The sequence below is a fragment of the Sparus aurata genome, chromosome 19, assembly GCF_900880675.1.
Source record: "Sparus aurata chromosome 19, fSpaAur1.1, whole genome shotgun sequence".
NCBI lineage: Eukaryota > Metazoa > Chordata > Actinopteri > Spariformes > Sparidae > Sparus > Sparus aurata.
In genome coordinates this window covers 21184893-21212192 of record NC_044205.1, presented here as the reverse complement: position 1 = coordinate 21212192, position 27300 = coordinate 21184893, and the positions used below count along the sequence as shown (strand labels likewise).

Here is a 27300-nt window from a genome sequence, read left to right as displayed (position 1 = left end):
TTCGGTGATTGACTGTGCAGCCTGGAATATCACACTCCTCGCTATCTTCTAATCGATGATCGATTTTATTTTAGTTTCACAAAAGATGGCGGACCGAACGCCTGGTGGCTCTCAAAAAGCTAGCGCTAAGGTGAATTTACCGTTTGTTCTTTCTACAGCTAGGTCGTGTCTGTTGCAATGAAAACAACGTAAATAACAAAATGCTTGAACAGCCTTGAGTATTTGCATATTTTTAGCCTGCAAGAGTCGAGGGTTAACGCATGAGTGTGCGCAACGGTGTTAGCTAACCACCACGGCGGCTAAAGCTAACCGTTGGCTCCTCGGCCACACTGGCTAGTTCTGCTAAGCTAACAGAAGCTAACAATTTAGCTACCATATCCAGATATCGTAAGGGCGGTTGACCCAGAAAGGAATATTGTTCATACAGCTAACCACCTGATATTACAGCTAGCCCTCAGAACAAGGTTTATTTTATGTGTGTTTGGATTTAGAAATAAGAAACTTAATATGTGCGAACTCGGGCCTAATATTTCAGGCGTAGCTGCTTGTAACAGTCATTCGGCGCTAAATGCAGTCAGTCAGTGGCGCTGCTGCAGGTATGTGTGTTAGGCCTCTGGCTAGCTTGCCCTGTTGTGGTTACTTGTCGGTGTCCGGCTGCATTTGGCGAAGTTATGAAATATGCATTAAATGCAACTAACAAAATGGCCTTCAAATGTTTGGGACGATGACTGTAAACTACGGGTGGACGTAGCCCGCTTCGCAGTGTATTGTGAGTTGCGTGGTGTCACGGAAATGATTCCCCGCTTAACTTGGCTGTCAACAGTAGTGTTACGCACGAACAAACATCTGGGTAATAATTAATATTACATGGTGCAATAGGGATCGTTGTGATGGCCCGAGTGTGTTACGTGCACCAAGATCTAGAGTTACGTCCCGTGACCATGAAATACCTGTTGAAAGCTGACCGTGCTTTGTTTACATCTGCAGGCGCTGCTTGAAAGCAAACTGAAGTCTTTCAGTATTGGCAAAATGGCAGTAGCAAAGAGGACCCTGAGCAAGAAGGAACAAGATGAAATAAAGAAAAAAGTAAGTGTATGCTTCCTTTTTGAGAATATGATCTGTGTCAACTTGAGTAACTGGGCACACATGTTATAAGGATGTTTTTTAATGCATGTCTTTATTTATTTATTTATTTACTGTGACAGGAGGATGAGAGGGCAGCAGCTGAGATTTATGAGGAGTTTCTTGCTGCTTTTGAAGGCGGAGGGGAGGGAAAAGTCAAGGCGTTTGTCCGTGGCGGTATCGCAAATGCCACAAAAGGTACAGCCTTTCTATTATTTACTTCTTTGTGTCGCTCAAATTTATCGCATGATAAATTTGGGCACAAGCACAGTTTACAACATGCTCCATCCATGACTTGAAAAGTGAAATGCAAAAGTGATTGTCGTGGCATTCAGAAGAAAACCACTATCTTGTCCTTTCAGAGGAAGCAGCTGCTGATGAGAAGAAAGGAAAGCTGTACAAGCCCAAATCTCGCTTTGAGACGCAAACAACAAAAAGCTTCTTGCCTTTGGAAACCCCACCCCAGTTTTTAGCATTAGACAAAAGACATGTAAGTACTTTAACAGTCAACAAGTCGCCTATCTTCTTATACCTGTAGTAAATAATGCTTTGTTTTTACTGTGCTAATGGTATTTCCACATGTGTATTTCAGACTTCAGTCAAGAAAACTTCTGAAAAGGAAAAGAAGAAGAGCAACTTGGAGCTCTTCAAAGAAGAACTTAAACAGTAAGTTTCAACACTGGATTCACACTTTCATTATTAAGCAGTCGGTTCCAGGTGTGGCTATGAAAGTACAAAACTTTCTAAACCTATTTTCAATTAGTTTAACATAGGATGTACTAACTGTACTATATGCTATTCCCTGCAGAATACAAGAGGAAAGGGATGAAAGACACAAGATGAAAGGACGTGTTAGTCGTTTCGAACCTCTCTCGGGCACAGACGGAAGACGCTCATGTAAGAGTCTTATAAAATTGCACGACTTAGTTCTATGTACTAACCTGGCCCAAAATGGCTCTGTCCTGCACGCCTTAATCCGCTCCCCTGCACCCTTTGTCCACTTCTGCCCTGAAACAAAATTTATACTGCTTTTCTGCTTCTTTTAGCGGATGGTTCTTCCAGGAGAAACCGTCCGTCCAGTGGTAATTTTGACTTAATACAGTGGCCGTGAATATCTTCATCTTGCTAAGAAAATATGTTGTTCCGTCAGACAACAGTAAGAAAATTCTTGTCTCTTTTCTGTCTCTGCAGTTTTGGATGATTGTGCGCCAGGTTCCCATGATGTCGGAGATCCATCTACGACTAATTTGTATCTCGGAAACATCAATCCACAGGTAAATTTGAGTCTGAACTTGACACTACATTTCCAATGTGCTGCATATGTTCTTAATTTAAGTGCTTTATTTTGTGCAGATATTTTCCTATTGTTCATTGAAATAGAAATATTTTATTTCTTGTTTGTTTTTATTGTATAGATGAATGAGGAGATGCTCTGCCAAGAGTTTGGCCGCTATGGTCCCCTGGCCAGTGTGAAGATTATGTGGCCGAGGACGGACGAGGAGAGGGCTCGGGAGAGGAACTGTGGCTTTGTGGCTTTCATGAACAGGAGGGATGCTGAGCGAGCACTCAAGAACTTAAATGGTACAAAGTTGTGTTTCTTGATATTCAATAAATGAGATACTTGTGTTCTTTTCAGTCGTTGTAAATATATTTTTTACTCTGATTGCAGGAAAGATGATAATGAACTTTGAGATGAAATTAGGATGGGGCAAAGGTGTGCCCATTCCACCCCACCCCATCTACATCCCTCCTTCCATGATGGAGCACACACTCCCACCGCCTCCCTCCGGCCTACCCTTCAACGCACAGCCCCGGGAGAGGCTAAAGAACCCCAATGCTCCACTGCTTCCTCCACCCAAAAACAAGGAGGAGTTTGAGAAGGTAACTTAGCATGTCAGCCTAGGATTTTCTCATGGGTTATGGCAGTGTTTTGTTTATGCAGCTGGTAAGATGTTAGCCTTTATAATGAGCAGACAGTGCAGGGTTTAATCCAAGTTTCTATTAGTGATAGTTTTTGTCTTGATCACTGAATTTAACTTTTACACTGTATATAAGTGTGGTTGTAGTGAAATGTTAGCGTGTGGAAAATGTTCATTATTACAGAGAGGTGTTAATGAATACAGTGTCAGGGGTGTTTGGCCTTTAGTAAAACTGACAGCAGTGAAGGAAAGTTGTTGTCTATTTGCACTTTTTAAATGCATTTTTTATATTTTTCACCTGTTGCCTTTTAACAATACTCACATTCTATGTTTATTATCTGATGTGACTTCATATACAGACTCTGTCGCAAGCCATAGTCAAAGTGGTTATCCCAACAGAAAGGTACATGTTTTTCTTTTTTTAAAATTGGTGTACAAACGTAGAAAAAACATCCCATAATGAAGCTAAAAGTTTGATCAGTTGATCACTGCATGCTACAGGGGGCTGGTCAGTATGGGTGAGCAATGGTTGAGGCTGAATTACAATGCCATCATTTTAGTAGATAGAATAATACTGACTGACAAGTTTGTTTTGTACCTTGCTCTTTCACACTCCACCATCACTCATGTTTCCTTTTTAAATATGTAGCAAAACATCATTATATCGCTTACTTAATGTGCTGTTTAGAGTCGAGCATCATGACTTTAGTCCATCACAGTTCCACTCCATACATCCACATTTAATTGTGTTGTTTTCAGCTTTAGTGACATGTTACTCTGCCACATACACACTCTGCTGACTCTAGATCTGTAGTTGTGAAATCCTGCTCTCTGACCATTGCTCACTCACACCGTCTACCCCCTTTGGCCTCTGTCACTCTATTGGGAGCTCAGTAAGTCTGGCCCCTGCTAATAAAATCCAAACCTGCCAGTAGTAGTCTATATATGACCTTTGACATTGGCCTTGGTGAGCAGCACAAGTTGAACTGTCTGCAGCAGCGAGGGACCTGAAAAGCCTCATGGGATGGATTGGGAAAGTATACTGAATTTTACCCCGCCATTGGTACGATCGGCTCCAATACAAGTAAATGTGATCTGTGTTGTCAAATGAAAGACATCCTTTGTCTTGTTGGCCACTTTAGGGTAAATGTATGCAGCCTGCACCATGTATCTCCCCAAAATTGTCACAAAACAGCTTTAGTGATCCCATTTGCACTGTATTCAGTCTTTACCAACTCCACCAATAGCTAACATGTTTAGTCGATTTAGGCCAACAGTCCTATACTGCTTTGGTGTTCCTCCTCACTTCACATTGGTCAGGAGAGAGTGGGAATTGAAAGTCACTGCACTGACAGATTTTTCAGTTAATGCAGTGTCTTTGACAATTTCTCACTCCTGATTTTCTTCAGCTTCACTTTTGTGACATTTGAATTTGAAGCTTGAAAGGGTCCAGGCAGTGCGATGTAATCAAAACCTGTTTCACTGCAGCCTTAAAGAACACAGGCATGAACTCAGAACAATTTATGCACATTTAAAAAATGTATAATGTTAACTGTATTACAATTTAAAAAAAAAAAGATTTTCAATTATATTGACCGTGTTACTGTAAAATCATCAGTTCTCATGTTAAGTTTTGATTTTCGGCAACATTTATGCATTGATGTTATACATTGGCTCAGAGGCATAGTCACAGTTACATTTAATTTATGCCTGGTCACATGACGGTCTAAACAGTTGTCTCTTTTATTAAGATGTCTCCCCTCATCCGTCACAGGAAATAAGTAGATATTTTATCTTGGCAGCGTCAGTTAAAGGACATCTTCTGCCACATACTGCAAGTATTACCATGGCAGTGCACCAACCGACTGTACGTGACAGCTGCAGTTCTGCCCTGTAACATTTGTTCTGTAAAACGCGCATCCGGCCTGTCGAGAGACAACTGCTCTGAGCGTCAAACTGCCAAGCATAAATTAAACTAACAGACAGGCTTTTTGTAGTGGTCAAGGGTGCGGCCAGTCTGAATCTGTTTGCTTTAACTGTGTTTTTCTTGTAGGAATTTGCTCTCTCTCATCCACCGAATGATCGAGTTTGTGGTGCGTGAAGGCCCAATGTTTGAAGCCATGATCATGAACAGAGAAATCAACAATCCCATGTACAGGTCAGTGCAGCTGCACAACACTATTTTTTTTACCTTTTTATATTTTATCATTTTAGTAGTTTCTGCAAAGCTATATTGGAGTTTGTTTATGTTTATGATTTTGTTTCTTCCAGGTTTCTATTTGAGAACCAGAGCCCAGCACATGTATACTACAGGTGGAAGCTCTACTCAATACTACAGGTTTGATTTCCATCTTTTTTTGAAATTCTGTCTAAATGTAATTGATGTTCTATCTGGTTTTGATATTAACTGTGAATCATTCCTTGCTCAGGGTGAAGCACCAGCCAAATGGCGAACAGACGACTTTAGGATGTTTAAGAATGGCTCTTTGTGGCGTCCGCCGCCTCTTAATCCATACCTCCATGGTCCTTACGATGATGGGGAGGAAGAGGAGGAAGAGGAGGAGGGCAGCAAGAAAGGCTGTTTGAAAGAAGAGTAAGACCATGACTCATCAAACTCTGTTAAGATGCCCTGCTGTTGATGAGCCTGCAGTTTGATAGATTACACCTAATTGTTCCTCATCTCTGCAGAGAGCGGGACAAACTAGAGGAGATGCTGCGTGGAATGACTCCCAGGAGGGGAGACATAGCAGAAGCCATGTTATTTTGTCTCAGTCACGCTGAAGCAGCCGAAGAAATTGTGGAGTGTGTCACAGAGTCTCTCTCTATCCTCAAGACCCCTCTCCCCAAGAAGGCAAGCTATCACACTGACCCTCCTCTGAGAAAAAAACACACATTTTGTGTACGAAAATATAAAGAAAATTAATACTTTCTCTTTCACATTGCAGATTGCACGGTTATATCTAGTTTCTGATGTGCTGTACAACTCCTCTGCCAAAGTAGCCAACGCGTCTTACTACAGAAAATAGTAAGTTGTCAATCTCAAATTGGTATACTATACTACTTTCATAAACTTGTTCACTTAATGTATTACCTTAACCTTTTCTCAACAGTTTTGAAGCAAAGCTCTGCCAGATTTTCTCAGACCTCAATGCGACATACAAATCGATACAGGGACACCTTCAGAGTGAGAACTTTAAGGTACCAAACTTCCAAACCTGGCTGAGTAAACATAACACTGAATAATTCACACAAGCATTTTGTCACCTATAGTATATCACTCAACCGTCCGTGCCTTGTTTTCTTCTTTGTGGCAGCAACGAGTGATGTCATGTTTCCGGGCATGGGAGGACTGGGCAGTGTACCCTGACCCCTTCCTTATCAAGCTGCAGAACATCTTCCTGGGTCTGGTTAATCTCGCTGCAGAGAAGGAGCCCGTAGTCATTGTGGAGGTAAATGAGGTAGTAAAACTTAACCACTTATAATAACCTCAAAGTTCTCTCATAATAACTTTAAAAAGCTATCCTTTTGGTTACTAACAGTAAATGTTTTTGTGCTCGTTTCCCCAGCCTGAAGTAGTAGAGGACATTGATGGGGCTCCAATTGGGGAGTATGTAGACGGCACTCCGCTAGAGGATGTGGATGGGGTGCCGATTGACTCAGGGCCAATTGATGGGGCTCCTATTGACGGAGCCCCACTGGATGACCTGGACGGTATTCCTATCAAGCCCATGGAAGAGGACATAGATGGAATACCATGTAAGTGGTGCAGAGACTTGCATAATATATTTCATTGGGTGGCTGTTGATAATCTCAGTCCACATTAACTGTACAGTAAGTAAAGTTTTTTTCTTTTTCCTTGTTTTTATTCGTTTTTCATAGTGGACCAGTCCAAGGAAGCAACTTTCAAGGTGGCACCCTCGAAATGGGAAGCAGTGGACGAGGCAGAATTAGAAGCTCAAGGTGAGACCTTAAAAGTGGCTTTAAATGTACGTTGTCACAGATTCTTTCATATGCATTCTTGGTTTCACTTATGTTGCGCCTTCTGTTTGCTCCTCAGCTGTGACAACTTCAAAATGGGAGATTTTTGAGCAGCCAGAAGAAGCAAAAAAGTGAGTTTTGTCTTGTGTACACATGCTATCTTTGAGGATAATTTCTGTTCCGTGCTGCAAATACACTGACACACCTTTAACCTTTTTTATAAACTGCTTCTAACTCTAAAGGGATGACGAGGACAGTGATGATGATGACAGGAGCCCTCACTCAGAAGATCAAAGCTACTTCAACCCCATCAGAGATGACTCGGATACTAAAGCCAAGATGTCTGAAATGAATGAGGAGAAACGCACCAAGCTCAGAGAGATAGAGGTACTTCACCCCATACCACACTCACCGGTACACAGACATTTTTTGTGGCAAATTAAATGAATTATTTTGACCATTTTTTTTCTTGCGCTGTTCACGCAGGTTAAGGTCATGAAGTTCCAGGATGAGCTTGAGTCTGGGAAAAGGCCCAAGAAGCATGGGCAGAATATTCAAGAGCAGGTGGAACACTACAGGGACAAACTACTACAAAAGGTATTGAGTCGGGCCCTGTTGATTTTACTATAGAGATATCAAATACAGGAATTGAAAATCAAAACTGGGGTCATTTTTTGTCTTCCTCTCCTGTAGGAAAAAGAAAAGGAGAAACTTGAGCGGGAGAAAGAGAAGGAAAAGAAAGAGAAGGAGAAAGCTGATGCTCGGTTAAAAGACTTGAAGAAGGAAAAGGAGAAGGAGGACACGCCAACCAGGAAGGAGAGGTAAGATAAACAGTTGGCGGTTTGCCGCATCGTGTCGGGTTCAACCATGATGTGCTGCATCAAACGGGATTTGTGTAATATCTGACAGATATTTGTCCTCTCTGGTTGCTAGGAAGCGGCGTCACAGTGGGTCACCCAGCCCCACGCGGAGTAGCAGCAGACGAGGCCGTTCATCGTCACCACGTTCAGAGCGGTCGGAAAGATCAGAACGTTCCGATCGCTCATATTCTAAAGACACATCATCCCGCTCGTCCCATAAAGATTCCCCGCGATCCAGCAACAAAAAGTCATCGAAGAGGTAAAACTATCTGCCCATTTTGTCATTAGAGCTAGGCGTCTGGTTATTTTACCATTTTCTTTATTAACTGAAATGTCATGTTTTTTTTCCACCCAGATCTCCCTCACCTCGCACACCAAAACGATCCAGGAAGTCGCGTTCCAGGACGCCCAAGAAGTCAGCGAAGAAGTCCCGCTCCAAATCAAGGTCACCTCACCGGTCTCACAAAAAATCAAAGAAGAGCAAACACTGACACGTCTTAAACCTTCAACCTCCAAACCAGCCTACTCTCCCTCCTCCCTATTCTACTTTTTCTGCGCCGTGTTGTATAAAAGATTGACTGACTGATTGGCAGCTGAAGATCTCTGCCCAGATGTTAATGTATAGACAATGAAGAGTGGAGGGTGTTGCATGGGTTGCCATCTGGTGTATCAAATGGATGGGGCCATTGCTGTTTTATATTGTACAAAAAAAATAATGTGCTTGTGTGTCCTGATTCCCCATCACCTCCCAACGGAATTCATCCAGGTGGTAGACCACACCCGTACAGAGCGTGATGACTATAGTCATATTCATGCTGTCATTTTCTGTTTTTGTAGTTCACATTAAAAAGAAATTCCTAATAAAAAAAGTGTCATTTTTAAATCAAACTTTTATTGGAATGATTTCAAACAAAGCAGGTTGCTGTAAAATATGTATAATTATAAATCAGTTATTTACATTTAGTGTGGTTTGGTAGCGAAATTACTTAATTACACAAAAAGCTCATTTTAATCTGCTTTCTTCCCACAGTTTATGGAAACTGAAATCTGATTTAGTTAAGGCAACTTGAAAGTTAATGACACTGTTGTGGCCACCTGACATCCTTTACTTTACAGCTTGGCCTGGGCTTTCTTTAGCTGATCCCGAAGTTCTAGATGAGCGATGGAGGAGAGGTGCACCTCATCAGGCCCATCAGCGATGCGAAGAGTCCGCGCATATGCATACCTGAGGATGAATGTGGTAATACTGGCATCAGGATGGAGATGGATTTAATGCTCACTATCATTTGTGGGGGTAAACAAAGACACTTACATCTGTGCCAGTGGGACGTCTCCGGACACACCTGCACCTCCGTGTACCTGTATAGCACAGTCCACCACCTTACAGGCCATCCGGGCTGCGGCCACCTTGATCATAGCAATCTAGAAAACACAAGTGTACCCTAGATCTAAGTCGATGAAATCAACTATTACCGTATCGACATAACTTATTGGAGTTTGTCTCGGTGACCTCATACAGACAAGACACCACAGACTCAAAGTACCCAGTTTGGGTTCTGGGAAGTTGTGACAATTTTTTTTTTTGACATTTCATGGACTAAATGATAAAATTGTTAGTGCAGCCCTACTTTGACTGTCTGCTGTTGATGTAAACCATTTTTTAACAATGTATTTAATTTTTTTCTTTCTGCAATGTTCACAATTCAAAATCAGTTTCCAGTCTGCTTCTCCCTCTGTTTAAAACAGGTAAAACTTGACAACAAACAATGAATGCCTACTACCGCCTTTGGGGCAGGTGTAGCACAGTGGGTAGGGCGGGTTGTCTAGCGGTTAGAAGATTGCTTGTTCAAATCTTGGCTGAGCTGCATGATAAGTGTCCTTGTTAGTTACCTGTTTGCGAGCAGCCCGGCTGCCCACTGTATCCAATGCATGAGCAGCCTGTAGAGTCAGCAGGCGGGTCTGTTCTATCAGGAGACGACACTCTGCGATCCAGTGAGCTACAACTTCCTACATGGATAACACAGGAAGGAAGACTGTTTACTCAAGCTGCATTTAAACATCTGTCCACTAGATGTCAGCAGATGCTTCAGTAGCATCTCTCTTTACTCACATGTTGGTACAACTTCTTCCCAAACGTGCGCCGGGAGGCAGCCCGCTGGCAGAGCAGCTCCAGTGCCAACTCTGCCATGCCGACAGCTCTCATACAGTGGTGCAGCCTGCCTGGCCCCAGGCGACCCTGGGCGATCTCAAACCCCCGTCCCTCTCCTGAAGACAAAGAAGCAGTGGGAAAGATCCCAGAGACATAACAGGAAGAGATACCATGAATCCTCACGGGAGGGAAATGCCATCTCTGGCCTAGTGACCTCATCACCCATCATAACTTTATTATTCAAACACAATAAACGAATGATAAGGAATAATGCATGATCATGACTTTACGGGTGTAGCCTGCCTCTGAAGAAGACCTAATGTGACAAAACACAGTCATATAATGTCTTACCCAGAATAATGTTGGAGGCAGGGACGCGCACATTTTCAAAGTGCACCTCAAAGTGGCCGCCATGGATAGCATCTGAGCCCAGGGACAAAACAAGGGGGGAAAACGTATTTGTCACGTTTCCATGCACAAAGGAAATATTGTAGAATGACAGGAAAATATCACATGAAGACACAGTGACAGACTGGATCTCACCATCCTGTCCAAACACAGTGAGCGGCCTGACGAGCTTTACACCTGGAGTGTCCACGGGGACGAGGATCATACTGTGTTGGCCATGCCTACGAAACAAGTTTAAAACCACAAGGAATTTTACTATGACTGCAATTTTTACTGTTTTCGTCAAATCCACAATTTCGCAAACCGCAATGTTGCCTCGGCTGCTTAAAATATTTGAAACCACACATTGCTGTTGAGAATATGCCACCCTGATTGATGTCCTCTTTTTCACTGGAAACAAGGTTGGGTGGGTGTGTGTGTGTGTGTCGTTACACTGCTGACAACACAAGAAAGCACAGTACATATCATGGGTGTGGTTGTTTTCTAGATTTGTTTTTTCATGAACATGTAGGGCTTGTAACTGATCAACTTTGGATTAGAGGATTAGCGCCAATTACATGTCAGTCACAAGATCTAACTAATAACAAGTGTCAACAAGATTGAATAGATAAATCTGCTGTGTGAACTGAACCTGTGGGCAGAAAAAGCTGGGCAGGGACGTTGGGAGGTACACGCTGTCCCCTAACCAAAGTCCATTTCTATTATAAAAGTGGCACAGAGTGAGTTTAATAGTTAAAAAAAAACAGTGCAAAGGTACAGTGACAAGCACAGAACTGTTAAAATATAAAAACCAGGGGAGCAACGGCATTGTTACTGGAATAAGCTGACAAAAAATCCTGGAACAATAAAGCCCGCGGTGAAAAAACATGACATCAGAAGCCTGAACTCCTGTTAACGCACCCGAAGAGGAAGCAAATACTCATCACCACGTAACCGCTTGCACATTACTGACCTGCTGCTGACGTCCGGAGATCCGCTCCTGCACATCACAATAGCCACTTTGCACTGGGGATTGCCGGCACCTGCGGGGGAACCAGTCAGAAATGCCGCGGTTCATTCTAAATGCATGCTTTGCGGCCGTCTGGTGGTACAACAAACAAAGCGCACAGCCACTTGTTCACAGTGAAACCCCGTCCTTAACCATCACATAACCCCCAAAACAATGTGTGTCGCGGGTTGGGAACTTGACGATGGAGCTAGTGACAGATTGATGGCATGAGAACGGCCAACTGACAGCCACAGGTTGATTTACATTTCCTGAGTTGGATTCCTTCGCGTTAGCTTTGTCATCAAGCAGATCTTGTTTACTGGGGAGAAACTGACTATTTATTCAAGGCTCTGCTGGATTAAAATGCTTCTTTTACGGCTGCAAAAACATATAAATCCTGTACGAAACACCCACTAGAGGGCAACGTCAAATAAATACACATTTTTAAGAAAATATCACACAAGATACAGTGGAAAATAAGTGATAACCACAGACAGAAACACTGATACGGGCCAAACGCAGAATACTTTGGAATTTCCCCGGTTGGGAGACCACTTTCACACAGTTGCATGTGGCCTTGGAGGCACAGATGGAATGACCAATGGTCTGCCTTCCTGTTTAATTTTCTGTCAAGAGTGGCAAAACCGTCCCCTCAGGACAGGACACATGGACACCAGACAGCAGGGGACAGGACAGTAATAGTCTCCCAAAGTTCACAGTATGCGTCTCACAGCATGAGCGCATGTCGACACTTAAACACAACTGACAGATGTTTAGCGTCCTCTGCTTGCGGAGATTTAAACACATATAAATCAATCAAGCCTGCACTGTAAAAAAAAAAAACTCCAACTCCACCCAAGTGCAAGGCTGTCCAGGGAAGCCTTGGTTATGTGTTCCAGTGAATCCTTACATAAGTCCCACAGTGTTTGATACAAGGTGAGCCCTGCTGACATGCGACAGTCGTGCCTGTACACGTCCTGTCATCACTGGAATGAAAATAATGCTTCCCAACCCCAGTGTCTTCCCGGGACTCTGTCATCCAAACAATCTTTTTGTTGTCATGCCAGCATTAAATAATTCCATAACAAGTGCCCTTTTCTTTGCTTCAAATGTCTGATTTAAATAAAGAATTTCTTGACATCTAGCCGATTTGTTGAATTTGATTCAACAATGTAAGTGTGGTTGAACGTAGGCGATTTCTCAGGAAGCTGAAAGAAGGAAACATTATTCATGAGAAAAACGAACAGGAAACCATAACGTGCCATTTATGCGTTTCAAGTTAAAGCCTCTAAAATGTATTCCGCTATATTTCTGCTATTGTGAGGTTGGTAGAAGACGAACACAACAAAGCAATTAATGGCTCCATTCCAGCAAGACACATGAAACAGTTGTTATGGGACAAAGTTGATTCATATGGGATGTTATTTTATACCCTCCTTTTATCCCTTCTTTTTCCTGCTCAGACATAAACAAAAGGGCAGCGGCCACCGAGAAACTCCCTGCGTGACATCAGGAGAGAGGGAGAGATTAACGACTTAGATGAGGCTGAGGAACAGCTTCTCTTTGTTTGCTGTGCTGTGCAAAGAGCCCCTACAAACAGAGTAGTGACTAAAAGGAATTTATATTTATGCTGCAACGCAACACGTTCTTAAAGGCACGCACACACGAATGGCCAACTACGTGCTGCAGAGAGGCGCTCGGTGTGAGCGGCGGAGGGAGTGGAGGCGGGCTGAGGCGGAGAGATCACTCTGTGGTGCACACAGCTCTGCTGCTCAGGATACACACCGACTGTTTCTGTGTGGCTACAGAGAGGATCCTTACCATCCACTTCACAGAAGGTACTTAGATCAGGTAAGAAGATCTTTTCAACTCTAACTTCAGTATTTTACTTTTTCCACTTCCCTTACATTAAACAAACTTCCACAAGAAAGAATATAAAGAAACTTGGAATGTGTGTTTCTGATACTTTCTTTACTTTTCTATGTTCTGTCAGAGTTGCATACGGACTACTGATTGAACATTATGTTTTTTTTGATCATATAATTCCATTGTTTAATGTCTGAATTGTTTAATTTAATTTAATTTAATTTAAAGTCAGCTTAATTTTCGATTTACTTATCACACCATGATGCACACTGAAAAGTATTGCGCTCTGTTTTTTCTGATAGTCAAAGGTCCACTTGAGTCAAAGTCCTGCACATGAAACTTTATGACATTATCATGACTAGTGAGGTAATGATAACAAGCTAAACTTAGCACGCCTTATTGTTGTGCGTCTCCTCTGTGTCACTTCTTGCTCTTTTTTCTCACAGTGTTATGTGACTAGAGTTTATCGTTGCTATTAACAATAATAATAATCATCATCATAATAATATTGTGAGAACTGTTTAGTTTTTAGCACAGTTGTCAGCATGAACAGAACTTTTGTCTTGGTGACTTTACTTCAATCTTTTTATCCCCAATTTCCTGATGAAGTGAACATGTTTACATCACAAAGTGTTCTAATGCTGTTGAAAGTCTGTCTACATCAGTTACATTTATTCAAACAGCCGTAAAGTCAGTTAGTAACAAAATTATTATTTTTATCACTATATCAAGCTATTAGAACTAATATCCAAACATCTGTCATTAGGGCTTTAACTCCTTTTTTTTTCCTATTTGGCTTGTTAAGATCAAATAAACCCAAACAAGCTTATTAAAAACATATAAACATGGATTGGCCTGTTGTGCTACCCTTACATATGAAGTGCAGCCGTTGACAGCTGTGAAATACTTGAAATATTTCTGTTCCGATGAACATCTGCTTCAGTGACCCCTGCTCCTCCCATACAGGAGTTAATCACTCTTTATATAACAAACCTGGAGGCTTGTCTTAGATCGACTGCTGTCATCAGCGAGTGTTGTGTGCCAAAGATGATCCTGTCATACAAAATATTTTGATCATCAGCCAGGACTGATATCATCCGTGTGCATCACACTTTCCTGAATTCCACTTGTTACTGATTTGGAAAAAAACACAAAACATGGATAGTATAACTTTTATCTGATTTTGTAACAATACAATGTGAACTTCCAACTCAGTTTGAAACAAGCAGCAACAGCGACCTGTGTTCAATCAGAGCCACTCAAAGACACCATGTATACCCGCATAAACACAGTACTGTAGCTATTAGTCCTCAGTAGACACGACATCTGCATCTGGAGCTAACAACTGGGAAATCTGGATGAAAGCCTTCCTTCAACGGGACTGTCCTGTTGAACCACAGCACGTACTATTTACAGTAAAAACAACATCCTGGATGTGAATCAGGCTCGGGACGTCAGCTGTGCTTTTGTGTCATCCTCATTGCTCCCCCCTCGTATTTCCCCTCACTGGTGACGCTGATTCTCTCCTACAGGCATTACCCGAGACTTGGACCCCGCAAACAGGAGCCCTACATAATCCATAGTGGATGTTATCAGCTGGCAGTGCAGCTTGTGCTCGGGGAAAAAGAGATGGCAGCTTACTGATGAATACTGATCTCGTTGATCATCAAACAGAGATCGATATTGAATGAATAGCAAACCAAAAGCTGCCAGTCTAAAGTCCGTAGATCACTTAGTATCCTACGGAATACAAACTAAGTGAATTCAAAAGGTAGTTTGTTCCTTTGCGGGTCTCTTGTTGGCTCTTTTCACAGCATTGTGCTCATGGGGGTTATTCAAGCCCACACACAGCCCAGACAGACAGAGCTTAAAGCATTAGGGAAACCATGCAGGCGAGATTCCTCTGATACAGAACGCCGTTTTCCTGTTGTTCCTGTTCCACAGATTTCAGGTTTATGCAGTGGGTTGATTATACAGCCCATACATCACATCATGTGTGATTAAAAAGGGCAAAGAGATTTTTTTCATCCATTTGAAATAATGCCTAAATTGTTCTCTCTTTTGTTGTCACTACAGCAAAAAAATGGAAGACTACTATTATCACGACGATGGGGAGAACTTTAACGACAGCTACGATTACAGTTATGAACACAGCGTTTGTGATAAGGAGGAGGTGCGCAATTTTGCCGGCGTCTTCCTCCCAATCATCTACGCCGTGGCTCTGGTGGTGGGCCTGGCTGGGAATGCCCTGGTAGTGGTGGTCTACACATCAAAAGTGCGACTACGAACCCTGACGGACGTGTGCATCCTCAACCTCGCCATTTCAGATCTGCTGCTTCTCTTCACTCTGCCTTTCTGGGCGGCTGACGCCGTCCACGGCTGGAAGTTGGGTGCTGCTGCCTGCAAGATCACCTCCTTCCTCTATAGTACCAACTTCAGCTGTGGCATGCTGCTGCTGGCGTGCATCAGTGTGGATCGCTATCGTGCTGTGGCCCACAATCCAACAGGCAGGACTGGGACGGGACCCCACGTGAGGAGACAGTGGATCCTGGTGTGTGTGGTGTTGTGGGCAGTAGCCAGCTTTCTTGGCATTCCCGAGCTCGTCTTCTCCACAGTGAAGCACTCTCATCACAGGATGGCCTGCACAGCCATCTACCCTCACAAGATGGCCCGACCTGCCAAGGCTGCCCTGGAGCTGCTGGAGGTGACCCTTAGGTTCTTGCTCCCCTTCTTGGTCATGGTGGTCTGCTACAGCTGCGTAGGGCGGGCGCTGAGTCAGGCAGCTGGGGTGCGGAGAGACCGGAAGTGGCGTGCCCTTCGGGTCCTGCTGGCTGTGGTGGCTGTTTTCCTGCTCACCCAGCTGCCCTACAATGTGGTCAAGCTGTGCCGAGCGATGGACGTCATCTACATCCTCGTGACCGACTGTGAAGTCAGCAAGAACTTGGATCGAGCTATCCAAGTGACAGAGGCTCTGGCGCTGGCCCACGCCTGCATTAACCCTCTCCTCTATGCTTTCATGGGGTCCTCTTTCAGGGGACACGTCCTCAAGGCTGCAAAACACTTTGGTCAGCGACTTGGCAGACACCCGAGACACGTGCAAGAGGAGCCGGCAGTGGAGATCGCGCTCAAAACGTGCACTCAAACGCAATCCCAGTCTGGTTCAGAGGACCAAGCCACCAGCACGTTTACCATTTAAGACTCTAACATGTAACCATTTCCATATAAGCACCTATACAGCATTGCATTTTTATGTATATATTTTTACTCCTACTAAGATAGATTGTGTCATTTTACTGTCTTACAAGATAGACAACAATAGCCAGACATATAATTTCTTAGTGTGATGAATATAAATGTACAGTGAGTTTATATGCACCAACTACGCAAAAGTATTATGTAGAAATTTTGTATTTTGCTAAATAAAAGAACATAAAACTTCAGTGACGCGCATGTGCCGACATCTGTTCCAATTAAACACTGCTCTGCTCCGAGTGCTTTCCTCGCAACAAATCAACCTTTGAGTCTGCGCTGCCTTACATGAGATCATCTGCGTTGCGTTTTATTACATCCCGTGGCTTTGGGTTGGGACGAGGGATGGCTTGATCTGCACAGTGGGTTACCCATTGTGTAGAAAAACATTTGGCAGACGAAGAGAACAGCAAACAGCAGGAAGGACCCCTCCATGCCGTCAGAGTGGGTGACTTGAAGGAGTGTAAAGTGCGACTGTCATTTTGGTTAATTTATTTAAATAAATATTTTAATAATGTTTTTAATTGCGCTTCAAAGATCAAATAGGTTCCTGTAGTGTAATCAGTTGTTTTACGTTAACATTATAGAGGTGTATAAATGCTCTCTCCAGGCTGCTTTAAATGGCATTTTCCCTTTTGAAATCATTCAATGCCATCATATAAAGTCTGTCCCAGATCCCAGTCTGGGATCATTAAAGTAATTCTATCTATCTAAAGGTTCAAGCCCAATACATTTACCACATTTGGAATCTCAGACGCTCAGAGCGTTTGATGTCACAGTCCAATAGTTAGTTAATGGTGCTTTATTCAAGTCTGTTTACACTACTGCAGCTATGAAAGAGGCGGGCCAGCATTTTCTGGCGAAACCTCCAAACAATTTGATCATAAAGGCCTGAAACGTTTCAGTGTTTACCAATCTTCCAACTGCAGTACCTGTTAGTCATCGCCTTCAAGTGTAAAAGCTAACAGTTTGGACGCGTGGGAGCTGGACGCCGCGGAATACACAAACTAGGCGCGTCTGACTAAAAAGACAATCGTTTAGTCTACAGTTTCAACGGTCTCCAGGAAGAGAGACAAATGAATGGCTCCCGGGAAATTGAAGTATTAAGTTGCATGTCGCAAGATTAAAACGGGTTAAAAGGAATTTCATTGCTGTGTGACTCCACACTACAATGCTTTTCCTTTGAATTTACGGTAATCTGAGTCCGTACATCAGGCTCATGTAAAGGCAGCATTATGTGTCCAAACATTTTAAACAATAACACCAAATCATATCACTGTTATAATGAATTGTTTGACTATTCTTTTCCACTAGCGACTACTGATAATGTTAAACACATGGACATCGTCTGTGCTCGAGTGAGTGTGTATGCACATGCAAACGCCGAAGGCTTAAAGATAAAAGATTGCAGGTCTGGGAATAATTTGAGTACTTCATCGTGCCCATGGGACAGTCTTATATAGCCTCAACAGTACAGAGCTGCAATGTCAACATCTAGACACTCCCATACAGCTACTTTAGAGAAAATGGAAAAAGCACCGCATCCCTCTGTAGCGCATGTGGATTACAGGCAGCATCTTGGTGGTCCATGTTTCCACCGTGTTTAACTTGTGGTGGTTTACTCCATGATGAGTAGAAGCCATTCAAAGAAAGGTAATTATCATAATGAAACACAGCATAAAAGCCACAGATGAGATGTCTTTAATTTGTGTCCTCTGAAGGAAAAACCTGCTGTATGAATATGTATAATCACAATAATGTCCTTCTAGGGGACACGTTGTTAAGGCTGCTGTAGTGTAAAATAACCATAGTAAGTAGATAGTGGTCAGTATAAAATAACCACAGTTAGTAAATAGTGACTAATGGTAACTGATAATAACTGTTATAATGATAAAAGTAAGAAACAGAGGGTAACAAGTGTGAAAGAGTTGCCGAAACATACTACTGGGCACCAGCTGACTGAAAAGTTCATCTACTGTTTAAAGCTGCTATAGTCAGATGATGTCAAGTGTGAAAATGTAACCACAAATCTAAGAATTACATCATATAACCAAATATGTAACACTTTCATTATGTTTAAAAATGCAGTGCCAAGAGTGGTCAGATATAATGGGATATATCAAGGAGGGGAGTGAATTATCAAAAACCTGAAGGCCTCAAGGCCAGAGTTTCTAAGAGCCGGTGATAGCGGCACAGAGAAAGCCCCAATGTAACTGGTGCAACTGGTGGACATGCAGTTCTGCACGTACGCCAATCTTCGCGCAAGCGCAGAAGGTAGTACAGGGACTACCACTAGAGGTACAGGGATTTTCCATAAGAAATATGGTATTTTTCCATAGAGAAATAACAGTGTCAGCAGAAATTAAGCAGAATAATGATTGGTTGAGGCCATGTTGTCCGAACGGACACACCCACTTTTCTGTGTTTAAAAGAGGATGTTCGGGGCTTTGAGCCTCGGGTCAGTTTGGTTTTTTCACGGATTTTGTCTGTGTCTGATCCCGCTCTTTTTTGCCGCCAAATAAAGTTCTATTGCACTCAGCCTTGAAGACTCCTGGTGACTTTTTGATCTTTGAAATCTTTTGGACCAACCGAGAAAAGAGAAGTCATTTTACGACACTGCCAGAGGCCGAAATATTGAGAAACACCCTGTAATGTTAGTTATGTAACTACCAAAGATGGAAATTATATTAGGCATTTGATATTTGGAAAATATGAGGTCCAATAGCAAAACATCTATCCTTCAACGTAATCTTAATTAACACTACCTCATCTTGTCTTAATTTCACTTTTGTTTTACATTGAACTTGGATTGAGTGTCTGGACATTATGACTCACCGCAGAGCCACGAAAGCACACAATTCCCGCCCTCAAATAATAAGACAACCACAGGATACAATCTGGAGTCTGGAGATTGCCACCAATACATCAACATTCTTTCCTAATAGAGACTTTCATTGGCGCTGGAAGAGGACAGACATTTCTTTTACTGATGGAAATTTCACTTCCAAGGCAACGAGAAAGAAAAGTCTCTCTCACTGTAGAGCGGCGATGAACTGTTCATTTTCGTAAAGACAACAATTTGAAGAGGAAATTCTGCTCATTTTTTTGGCGCCTTAAAATTTTGACGACAAGAAGGAATTCTGTGGAGATTCGAAAAATACTATAAAAACAGAGGGCCAGTGTTTTCCTTTATGCTGGGAGTGAAAGCCTCAGACCACATCTGTGTCAGAGGAAACATCTGGAATGTTGTTAACTTTACTGTGATTTAGGAGGTACACGATAAACATCTAAAAACTCTAATGTGAGTTTTGGTTATTGATGTGATAATAACTGCCAGTTAAACCCTAAAAACTACTTAAGGCTTAATTTTTACGATGTTGGAGACTTCATTTGAAGAGTGCTTCTTTGATTCAAATGATGTTTAGTAATTCAAAACAAGATAATATGAACCAAACTAATGTCCTTGAATCAGTTAAAATAACTGGTTTATTAAAAGCAAGATGTCAATTGATGAAAACGTGTAGATCTATGATTCTGTCTTGGTCCCACCTTCTGGAAAACCAAAGTCCCTCTGCACACATTTTCCACGATAAAATGGCGTCAGGAATTTTGTTTTCGACACCGGTGAAATCTGTTTATGTTATTCAGCGCTTATTCTATGAGTCATTTTTGCCTTTTTTTTTGTTGTCCATATGTTGGAAGTTTGGGTAAGCATTTATCTCACCAGTGCTTTTGTTACAGCAACATCTTGATTACATAAAAACTCATCTTTAAGCTTTTACAGTTCACCCATTTAAAAACATGCTTTGATTTAAGGAAACTTCCTCAGGATGATTGAAAGCGAGTCGATCTGGGCAGACATAAAACAGGTCCTTGTTGTTCAATGAGGCTCTCTAATGGAGTATTAAGTCCTAAATGGAAAAGAAAACTATCTGTGGCTGTTTTTCTTCTTGTATAACTATAAGAAAGAGAAACGGACATACCACTGCTCCACCATTTCTTGCCATGTATGACGTAGTTGTCTTCGTCCCTGCGAAGAGTGCACTCCATGTTGGTCGCATCGCTGGAGGCCACATCAGGCTCTGGGAAAGGTAACACAGGTAACCTTAAAAAATCACAATGTAGGAATGTTTCACCGACAAAGAGATATTAGAGGATAAGTTCAACTGAAAGGGAAAATTCAGTCATGGGGCTTGTTTTGAAATGTGAAAAAAAAACAAGGGAAAAGGCTGCATACAGTTCATCTGGTGTAATCTAGTCTCCACCAGCCCCTGAGATTCCAAACTTCCAAAATTTCAAAAGAGAGTACTCACACCCTTGGCGCTTGGTCAAGCTCATGCACCCACTTCAGATGTAGCTACAGTAAAGATTTCAGCTTTAATATTGGCGTCAATAACGTCTTTTCAAATCAGTTCAGGATCTGGGGGCTTCTTGAGACTTGGATTAAGTTGTTTAAGAGAGTACTGCGTCAACCAACCTTCAATCAGAATAGGGGTGATTAGATAATGACGACATTTAAGTTTTTGAGTGAACTTATCCTTTAACCCCTTAAGGAACACCGTTGTGTTCGGACGGAAACCAAAACCTGTGTTCCAACCTCTGTAACTCTGTGTCAGTATGTCATAGAATCACACTTACACTTCTAGAAAAAACTTGAGGGTGCTACCTTTCCAGTGGTATCATGCACATCCCTGACTCTCAAACTATGTGGGCGCTGTCGTGCTTTTAATTTCGGTATGTCATTTTGGAAAAAGAACCTTAAAAAGGGGGCGTTCACTAAGAGGTTAAGCAATGAGACTCAAACTCTAACAATTTTTATACCTATGCTGTCCTTTATTGTTTAAGGTTCTTTTCTAAAATTCCAGCTAAAACCACAGGCAGAGTGGTTAAAATAGAGTGCACTCACACCATTTTCATCCTTTAACTTTACAACAGATGACTCTTAGTGAAGTCAAGAGTGGGATGTGTTTATCAGCTCAAGATGGAGGTCCCTGCTCGACGTCATTTAGTGAAATAAATCACCCAAAACCAGTGACAAAAAACATCCCGCAAATCACTTCTAATCACCATCTGTGTTTACGAAAAACCATGGGGAGGTTAACACCCACTGTAATCACCTCTGGCAACAGAAAGCCTCTGTTTCCAAGCAGTGTGCAAAGCAAAGGGGACAAAACAGGGAGAAATTACTCATAGCTAGCTAGTGTTTTCCAAACAAGCCTTTCCCAAAGTCGGAAGCAGTAGTGCCGCGTGTAACCTTGCTCGTTTCAGACTGGAACCAGCACTGGAGCATTTGGCTGAAAACCACAAGAAACTCTTTGAGGGCTGACTTTTAGCAGTACCTTGTAACTGGTAAGAACATTATATACTCCCACTAAGTGTTCCAAGATGCTTCCTGAAGTCTGCACACAGGAATCCACCTTTTGAATTCCAACCCTCAGGTTTTCATCAATTCGATCTCCACTGACCCTAGAGAATATGATGCTGCTTTTGTCCAGTCTTTTGTGAAGCAACTTTGACATTCAGCACGTTTGAAACATCGTCATGGTCATGGAGGTACCTGTCATACAGAAGCAGGAGCGGATCTCTCCTCTGAGCAGAGGCTCCAGCCATTTCTTCTTCTGCTCCTCACTGCCAAACATGTGGAGCACCTCCATATTTCCTGTGTCTGTTGAGAAACATCAAACCGCACAATCTCTTAGAAATTATGAGCTACATATGGAAAAAAAAATGCACCCGATGATTTAAATCATATGGTGTTATCTGATCTGACAAACAAATACTGTGAAAGTAACATTTTATGTTTTAAACCCAGTAAAAAATGCAAGGTTGTCATGATGACAACAAGCATGCAAAGTCGACGTTTTGAGAGAATTTCATCTGAATCTAATCTATGTTCAATAGACAAACTATCTAATCTATGTAAAATGTACACAGTATATACAAAGTACAAGGTCATGTTGTAAATATGGTCATTTGACTGATAAAATGTGACCATTATATAAAATGTAACCACTATGGTCTCTTTAATGATCTCAAATCACATGGGATGTTTTACCAGGAGCCTGGCAGTTGAAGACTTCAGGGGCAAAGAGGCAGCGTCCAGTTTCCTCTGCGATGTAGGCATAGTCCAACTGACTGAGACCACTGACTGCAGGCAGGAACAGGTTCCACAGGCCTGCCTCCCTGGCTTTCACCTAGAACCACACGGATACACACGGTATTATACATAGTGTATGTGCAAACTGAATTCTTATTTCAAAGCAGATGTTTGTGATGACAAGCATGGAAAAAAAAAGGTTGGAGCGGCCCAGCGTGGCACCAATAACATTGAGTTCACACTCTTAATGATGTATGACAGAATGCCGCTGACTCAGAAGGGAGGTGCACTGTTTAGACAAGATTCAAATAAACCTGACCCTTGAACCTGCTCGACTGAAGTGATTCCTCTTGGAGTTATTTATCTAGATTTTTCTTCTGCTCTCTAACTCATGTGTGTTTCATTGTGTTTTGATTTTCTGAAGTGTTACATGTTGTTTGATTATATCGTTTGTTTTACAATAGCTGTTACTTGGAAAGGCATCTGTTAGAAAAAGAATGAGGCCACCAAGTTAAATAAAAGGTCAGACACATAAAAGGATATCTTTACATACCTTGAGATCTTCTACTATTTGGGGGGTATGCCACCTCTGTGGAGACTGAGCATGTTTGGAGTAGTACTCTTCTACTTCCTGGAAAAACAGGGTTTTTTTTTGTTTTACACATTATTGCAGATTTTAATCAATTCCGGTTGCTTCAACAGTGGGAACTTGTAGCATACATTTTTTTTCATAAATATTTCTCTATGTTACAGTGTGTTATTTCTACAGGAGAAACTAATTTATTGTTAAGTCTGTTTGACAAAGAACACACCACTCCGCCCACTGCTCCCACAAACTAAACCGCACAAGATTTGCAATGCCATCTCTGCTGCACTGCATTAACACCGCTATGATGCCTGGCCAATGGTGACGTCCATTGACCATTTACGTAATCGATAGACTTCTTGTTCTCTCGCTCCAGAGAATGGGTCCTGATTGCATGAATGAACTGCTGGGCTCTGTCAAATCCTTTCATTTCAAACAAATCTCTCTTCTCTTTCTGGCAGCTTTCGGCACTGACCTTCTGAGCAGGAAGCACTTTTTGTTCCATGAAGTCTTTGACCTGCTGCAGAACAGCCCGGCCTTTAGCTGTCTGCAGGAAGAGACCTTCTTCTGTAGGACCTGTGGTGGACCTGGCAAGAAACACCTCTCCCGTGTTAAACGAGCCAAAGGGAATTATCGGAAGCAGCAGCTGGATGCCAAATTCCAACTGTTGCTGGCTTAAGTTAAGGCAGCGGGTGGAGACTATTTGTTTTTCTGGCCTGCAAGAACACTGAATACCATCAATGTTATGATTACTGTCAGGCTCATTAAAGCTTAAATTAGCACATAAAGTAGATAGAAAATTAAGAGCGTATGACTTTCACCAACTTCTATTATATAACTTGTAACCAACTATAATATTCAGTGGGTGTCATTGACAACGCACAGATAAAATTACCCTCGCAAAAGGAGAAATGAGTCAGTGAGTCATTTTCAGCATCAAGCATCTTTTATAAATAACTATTGAGTCACTGTGTTGATTATAACCAATCTAAAAACATCCACAGGCTTCCTTCCTCTTTTGTAATTCTTAAAGCTACAACTACAACCCACCTCTGTGCAAGCTGCAAGGCAACCTTAGCCAATGGCTCCACACACTGGCTGAACTCTGCTGCATTGGGAGCACTGGCATTACCCAGCAGGTGGCGCGCATAGATCCCCTGAGAGATCAAAGTGGCAAACAAACAAAAGTGATGAATATGAGATTAGGAAATTACCCAGGTCCCTCTGTAATTAAGAAGACAATATTCACCCACAGGGTTAGGGTAGGAACGGGTACCATGTAATCTGGATTGCGTAATCAGATTACAAAAAAATAAGGAATTTAAGTGTAATCAGATATTGTAGTTGAACTGGTAAGGATAACATGATAACATTCAAAAAAGTCCGACCCAACCCTGCTAATCCATCGTTACACATTTTAAGCATAGTGTATAAAAAATATTTTGACAATATTTTCATTTTCTCATTCAGTTTGATAACATTTCTAAACTTTTTTTTTTTTTTTTTTTTTTAAAGCAAACGGGTACAAATTCAGTAGAACCTGGTATATAGGTGGGTACAAACCTGGGCAATTCCTGCCATTTTAAAGACAGACAGGGCCAGGTAGAAATTCAACTGTGGCAAAGCTGATGGGATCCCTCGGCATCGGCAGTAATTGGAGATCAGGTCATCCACAGATGGGACCCCTGCTCATTGGTTGGACATGAGACAGAAAAAAAAGATACAAACATGTTCATCATCTATCCTGAGCAGTTATCTGTATTGATAACGTTGTTCTTGGTTGTTATTTGCACCTTCGATTCCTTTCAAGCTGCCCATTGTGCTGATGACATTGAGGTTTGAAGGCCAGTAGTGGGGCATCAGAAAATAGGCAAAGTCTGCCAAGGGCTGCCCAGTGGTAGACAGCTCCCAGTCCAGCACTGCTATCACACGTGCCTAAAGACATCAAAAACACTTTATAGCATTTTAACATGGAGAAGATTTGTAAGAATGACTGTTCCAGATGTTTTACCTCTGTTGGATGGAATATCAAATTGTCCAACCGGAAATCTCCGTGGACAAGCGTGACCTCGTTATCACCGGCTGGCAAATTCTTCATCAACCAATAGGACAGTTCATTCATGGCTGGAATGTCTCTGTGGGCGGCTGCAGTGTACTGCTTCGTCCAGGTGGACACCTTTAGAGACAGAGAGACACTTTTGAATGTCACAGCACTAACTCCTTTTCCTGGGGAAGACGTTTTAAAGTTAATTTGATTTATTGAGTACAACGTCTTATCTCACTTGTCTCTTGCAGTAGCCTGGTCCTTTTCCATACCCTTCAAGGTTCAGTGATGAGAGGTCCAGTGAGTGAAGCTTTGCCAACAGTTCCACTGAGGCCACATACAGAGCTGCTCTCTCTGCTGCACTCACTCCAGGGAGACGAAGATCCCTGAATATACGCCCCTGCTCAATAGGGAGTATCTTTTCACAAAATGCATCTTTTTATCTCATGATATTTGAAAATGGTGTGAGAGTGAAATACACATTTAAAAGCCTAGGCATCAATTTGGTCTGTCAAGCACTCGGTGTGTGTCAGCGGGCAAACACAGGTGAGTCATTTTTTATCATTTGAATATAAAGTAAAGCTCAAGCAAAACAACAATAATAAGATCCAACTGAAGGGACTTCACTCTGGCCAGACTTACCTTCACATGCTCCATCAAGTAAAACTCTGTTCCAATGACATCAGTGTCAGTGCAGTGCAAGAGAGGCTTAGGTACAGGGAAGCCAGCAGAGAACAGGGCCTTCTGCACCCGATACTCCCTGTCCACCTGTAAACAAATATCCACCGTTTTATATGAAAACATCACCCTTAAACCTTAAGATTAAATCACACATCCCCCATTGTTCCCTCAATTTTCTACACAGATAGCGATATATCACTGTAAATCCATGGGAATCTTCCTGGAAAAAAATTCTGTTGACTTCAACCCAACTGAAAAATGAGAAACGTGTGTACAGATAATCATACATTTGAATACTAACGGGAAATGTAGTTTTCCAATAATACATTTACATTATCCTGAGTTTAAATGGAAAATAAATAAGGGTCTTGGAACGTTCTCTGATTTCCCTTCAATTTGAACATACTATAGTTATTTTGAGCATTTTCTATAAGGTCCTCGCAAACACTAGCGTTCATTTTCACTGGAATAAATATATACAAATCATAAGGATATGATTTTTGGGGGGTCTGTCTCAAACAACTTGGCTCTCCTCAGTGTGGGGTATATGAATGCCAGCATCTCTGTGACACCACAATGCTTCACCTATCATGGTTGGTTGTGATACTTTATACCTTGATCAAAAAATTGCAGCTCCTGCAGTTTGGATACTAAACTTAGATTTCAAAAATATTTTGATCATCGCTCAGCTCTATTCCAAAATACATGTTTTGAAAAGGTTTTGCACTGTAAAAATTCTTGACCAGTGCTTCAATATTTACATACATTTTTTTTTTGTCAAATGAGGATATCAGACAATCTTGTAGGGACTTGATAATTACGACCAAACCAAATTAAGCTTCTCCCCCTGCTGGACTTGTGTCATGGCTACACACAGCAGTCCTGCAGACTAACTTTACTGCCAACATTTTTTTTTTGACCTAAGTTATTAATTGCCTTACCTTGTGAGCCCCTGGCAGCAGCTCACCTGGGGGTTTCTTCCTGAGAACATAGCTGTTTGAGGGTGTTTGGATTAGGAAGGTTGGGTTTGACTGACCAGCACTGAAAAGACAACAGGAAGCTGTTAGCATGTTATCAACTAGCTAAACACAAATTTGACAGCTTTCCTATGCAGGGAAGGTGTGACACAATACAGCTGTATCTATCTTACCTGTACTGTCTGACAGTTAGTGTGTCGTTATTCGACACCAGCGACTTGACAGACAGATAACTTAAAAGTCTGTCAGCACTGAATTTATGTTGCTGTCGTACAGGAGTTGTCAGCTCGTCCATGTCTTAGTTAAAGAGCGGGTTAATGATCTCCAGCTTCATTGTTGAGCTAACTTTCGTTGTTTGTTGGGGGCGGTGGTCGGA

The 27300-nt window shown here is 42.1% G+C and overlaps 3 protein-coding genes across 7 annotated transcripts; 2 read left to right on the top strand and 1 right to left on the bottom strand.

Moving 5' to 3' along the window:
* Positions 1–8762, top strand: u2surp (U2 snRNP-associated SURP domain containing). 4 transcript variants are annotated; one of them, XM_030398856.1, is made up of 26 exons: positions 1–130; positions 988–1086; positions 1206–1320; positions 1485–1612; positions 1715–1788; positions 1931–2019; positions 2169–2204; positions 2314–2396; positions 2538–2703; positions 2792–3003; positions 3401–3444; positions 5095–5199; positions 5313–5379; positions 5471–5634; positions 5730–5892; positions 5987–6066; positions 6152–6239; positions 6356–6490; positions 6608–6797; positions 6921–7001; positions 7099–7150; positions 7262–7406; positions 7506–7616; positions 7713–7840; positions 7953–8138; positions 8235–8762. In XM_030398856.1, exons 1-26 carry the CDS (start codon positions 56–58, stop codon positions 8368–8370), a joined length of 2952 nt encoding a protein of 983 aa, XP_030254716.1. In that variant the 5' UTR covers positions 1–55; the 3' UTR covers positions 8371–8762. The 4 variants fall into 4 exon arrangements, with proteins under 4 accessions (XP_030254716.1, XP_030254715.1, XP_030254717.1 ...); XM_030398855.1 differs by having other exon boundaries at positions 6356–6499; XM_030398857.1 differs by lacking the exon at positions 2169–2204 and having other exon boundaries at positions 6356–6499.
* Positions 8750–27242, bottom strand: acad11 (acyl-CoA dehydrogenase family, member 11). The gene is made up of 20 exons (XM_030398860.1): positions 27098–27242; positions 26889–26988; positions 25909–26034; positions 25505–25666; positions 25234–25398; positions 25016–25157; positions 24786–24907; positions 24273–24379; positions 23698–23809; positions 23190–23267; positions 22595–22733; positions 22097–22204; positions 20523–20621; positions 11389–11458; positions 10572–10657; positions 10380–10451; positions 9990–10144; positions 9770–9886; positions 9192–9301; positions 8750–9104 (listed from the first exon to the last, which is right to left on the bottom strand). The coding sequence occupies exons 1-20, from the start codon at positions 27217–27219 to the stop codon at positions 8990–8992; spliced, it is 2307 nt and encodes a 768-aa protein (XP_030254720.1). The 5' UTR covers positions 27220–27242; the 3' UTR covers positions 8750–8989.
* On the top strand, positions 12952–16730 carry ackr4b (atypical chemokine receptor 4b). Of its 2 annotated transcripts, none has more exons than XM_030398861.1 (2): positions 12952–13262; positions 15367–16730. In XM_030398861.1, exons 1-2 carry the CDS (start codon positions 13093–13095, stop codon positions 16484–16486), a joined length of 1290 nt encoding a protein of 429 aa, XP_030254721.1. In that variant the 5' UTR covers positions 12952–13092; the 3' UTR covers positions 16487–16730. The 2 variants fall into 2 exon arrangements, with proteins under 2 accessions (XP_030254721.1, XP_030254722.1); XM_030398862.1 differs by having other exon boundaries at positions 13133–13275.
* Positions 27243–27300: the final 58 nt, after the last annotated feature.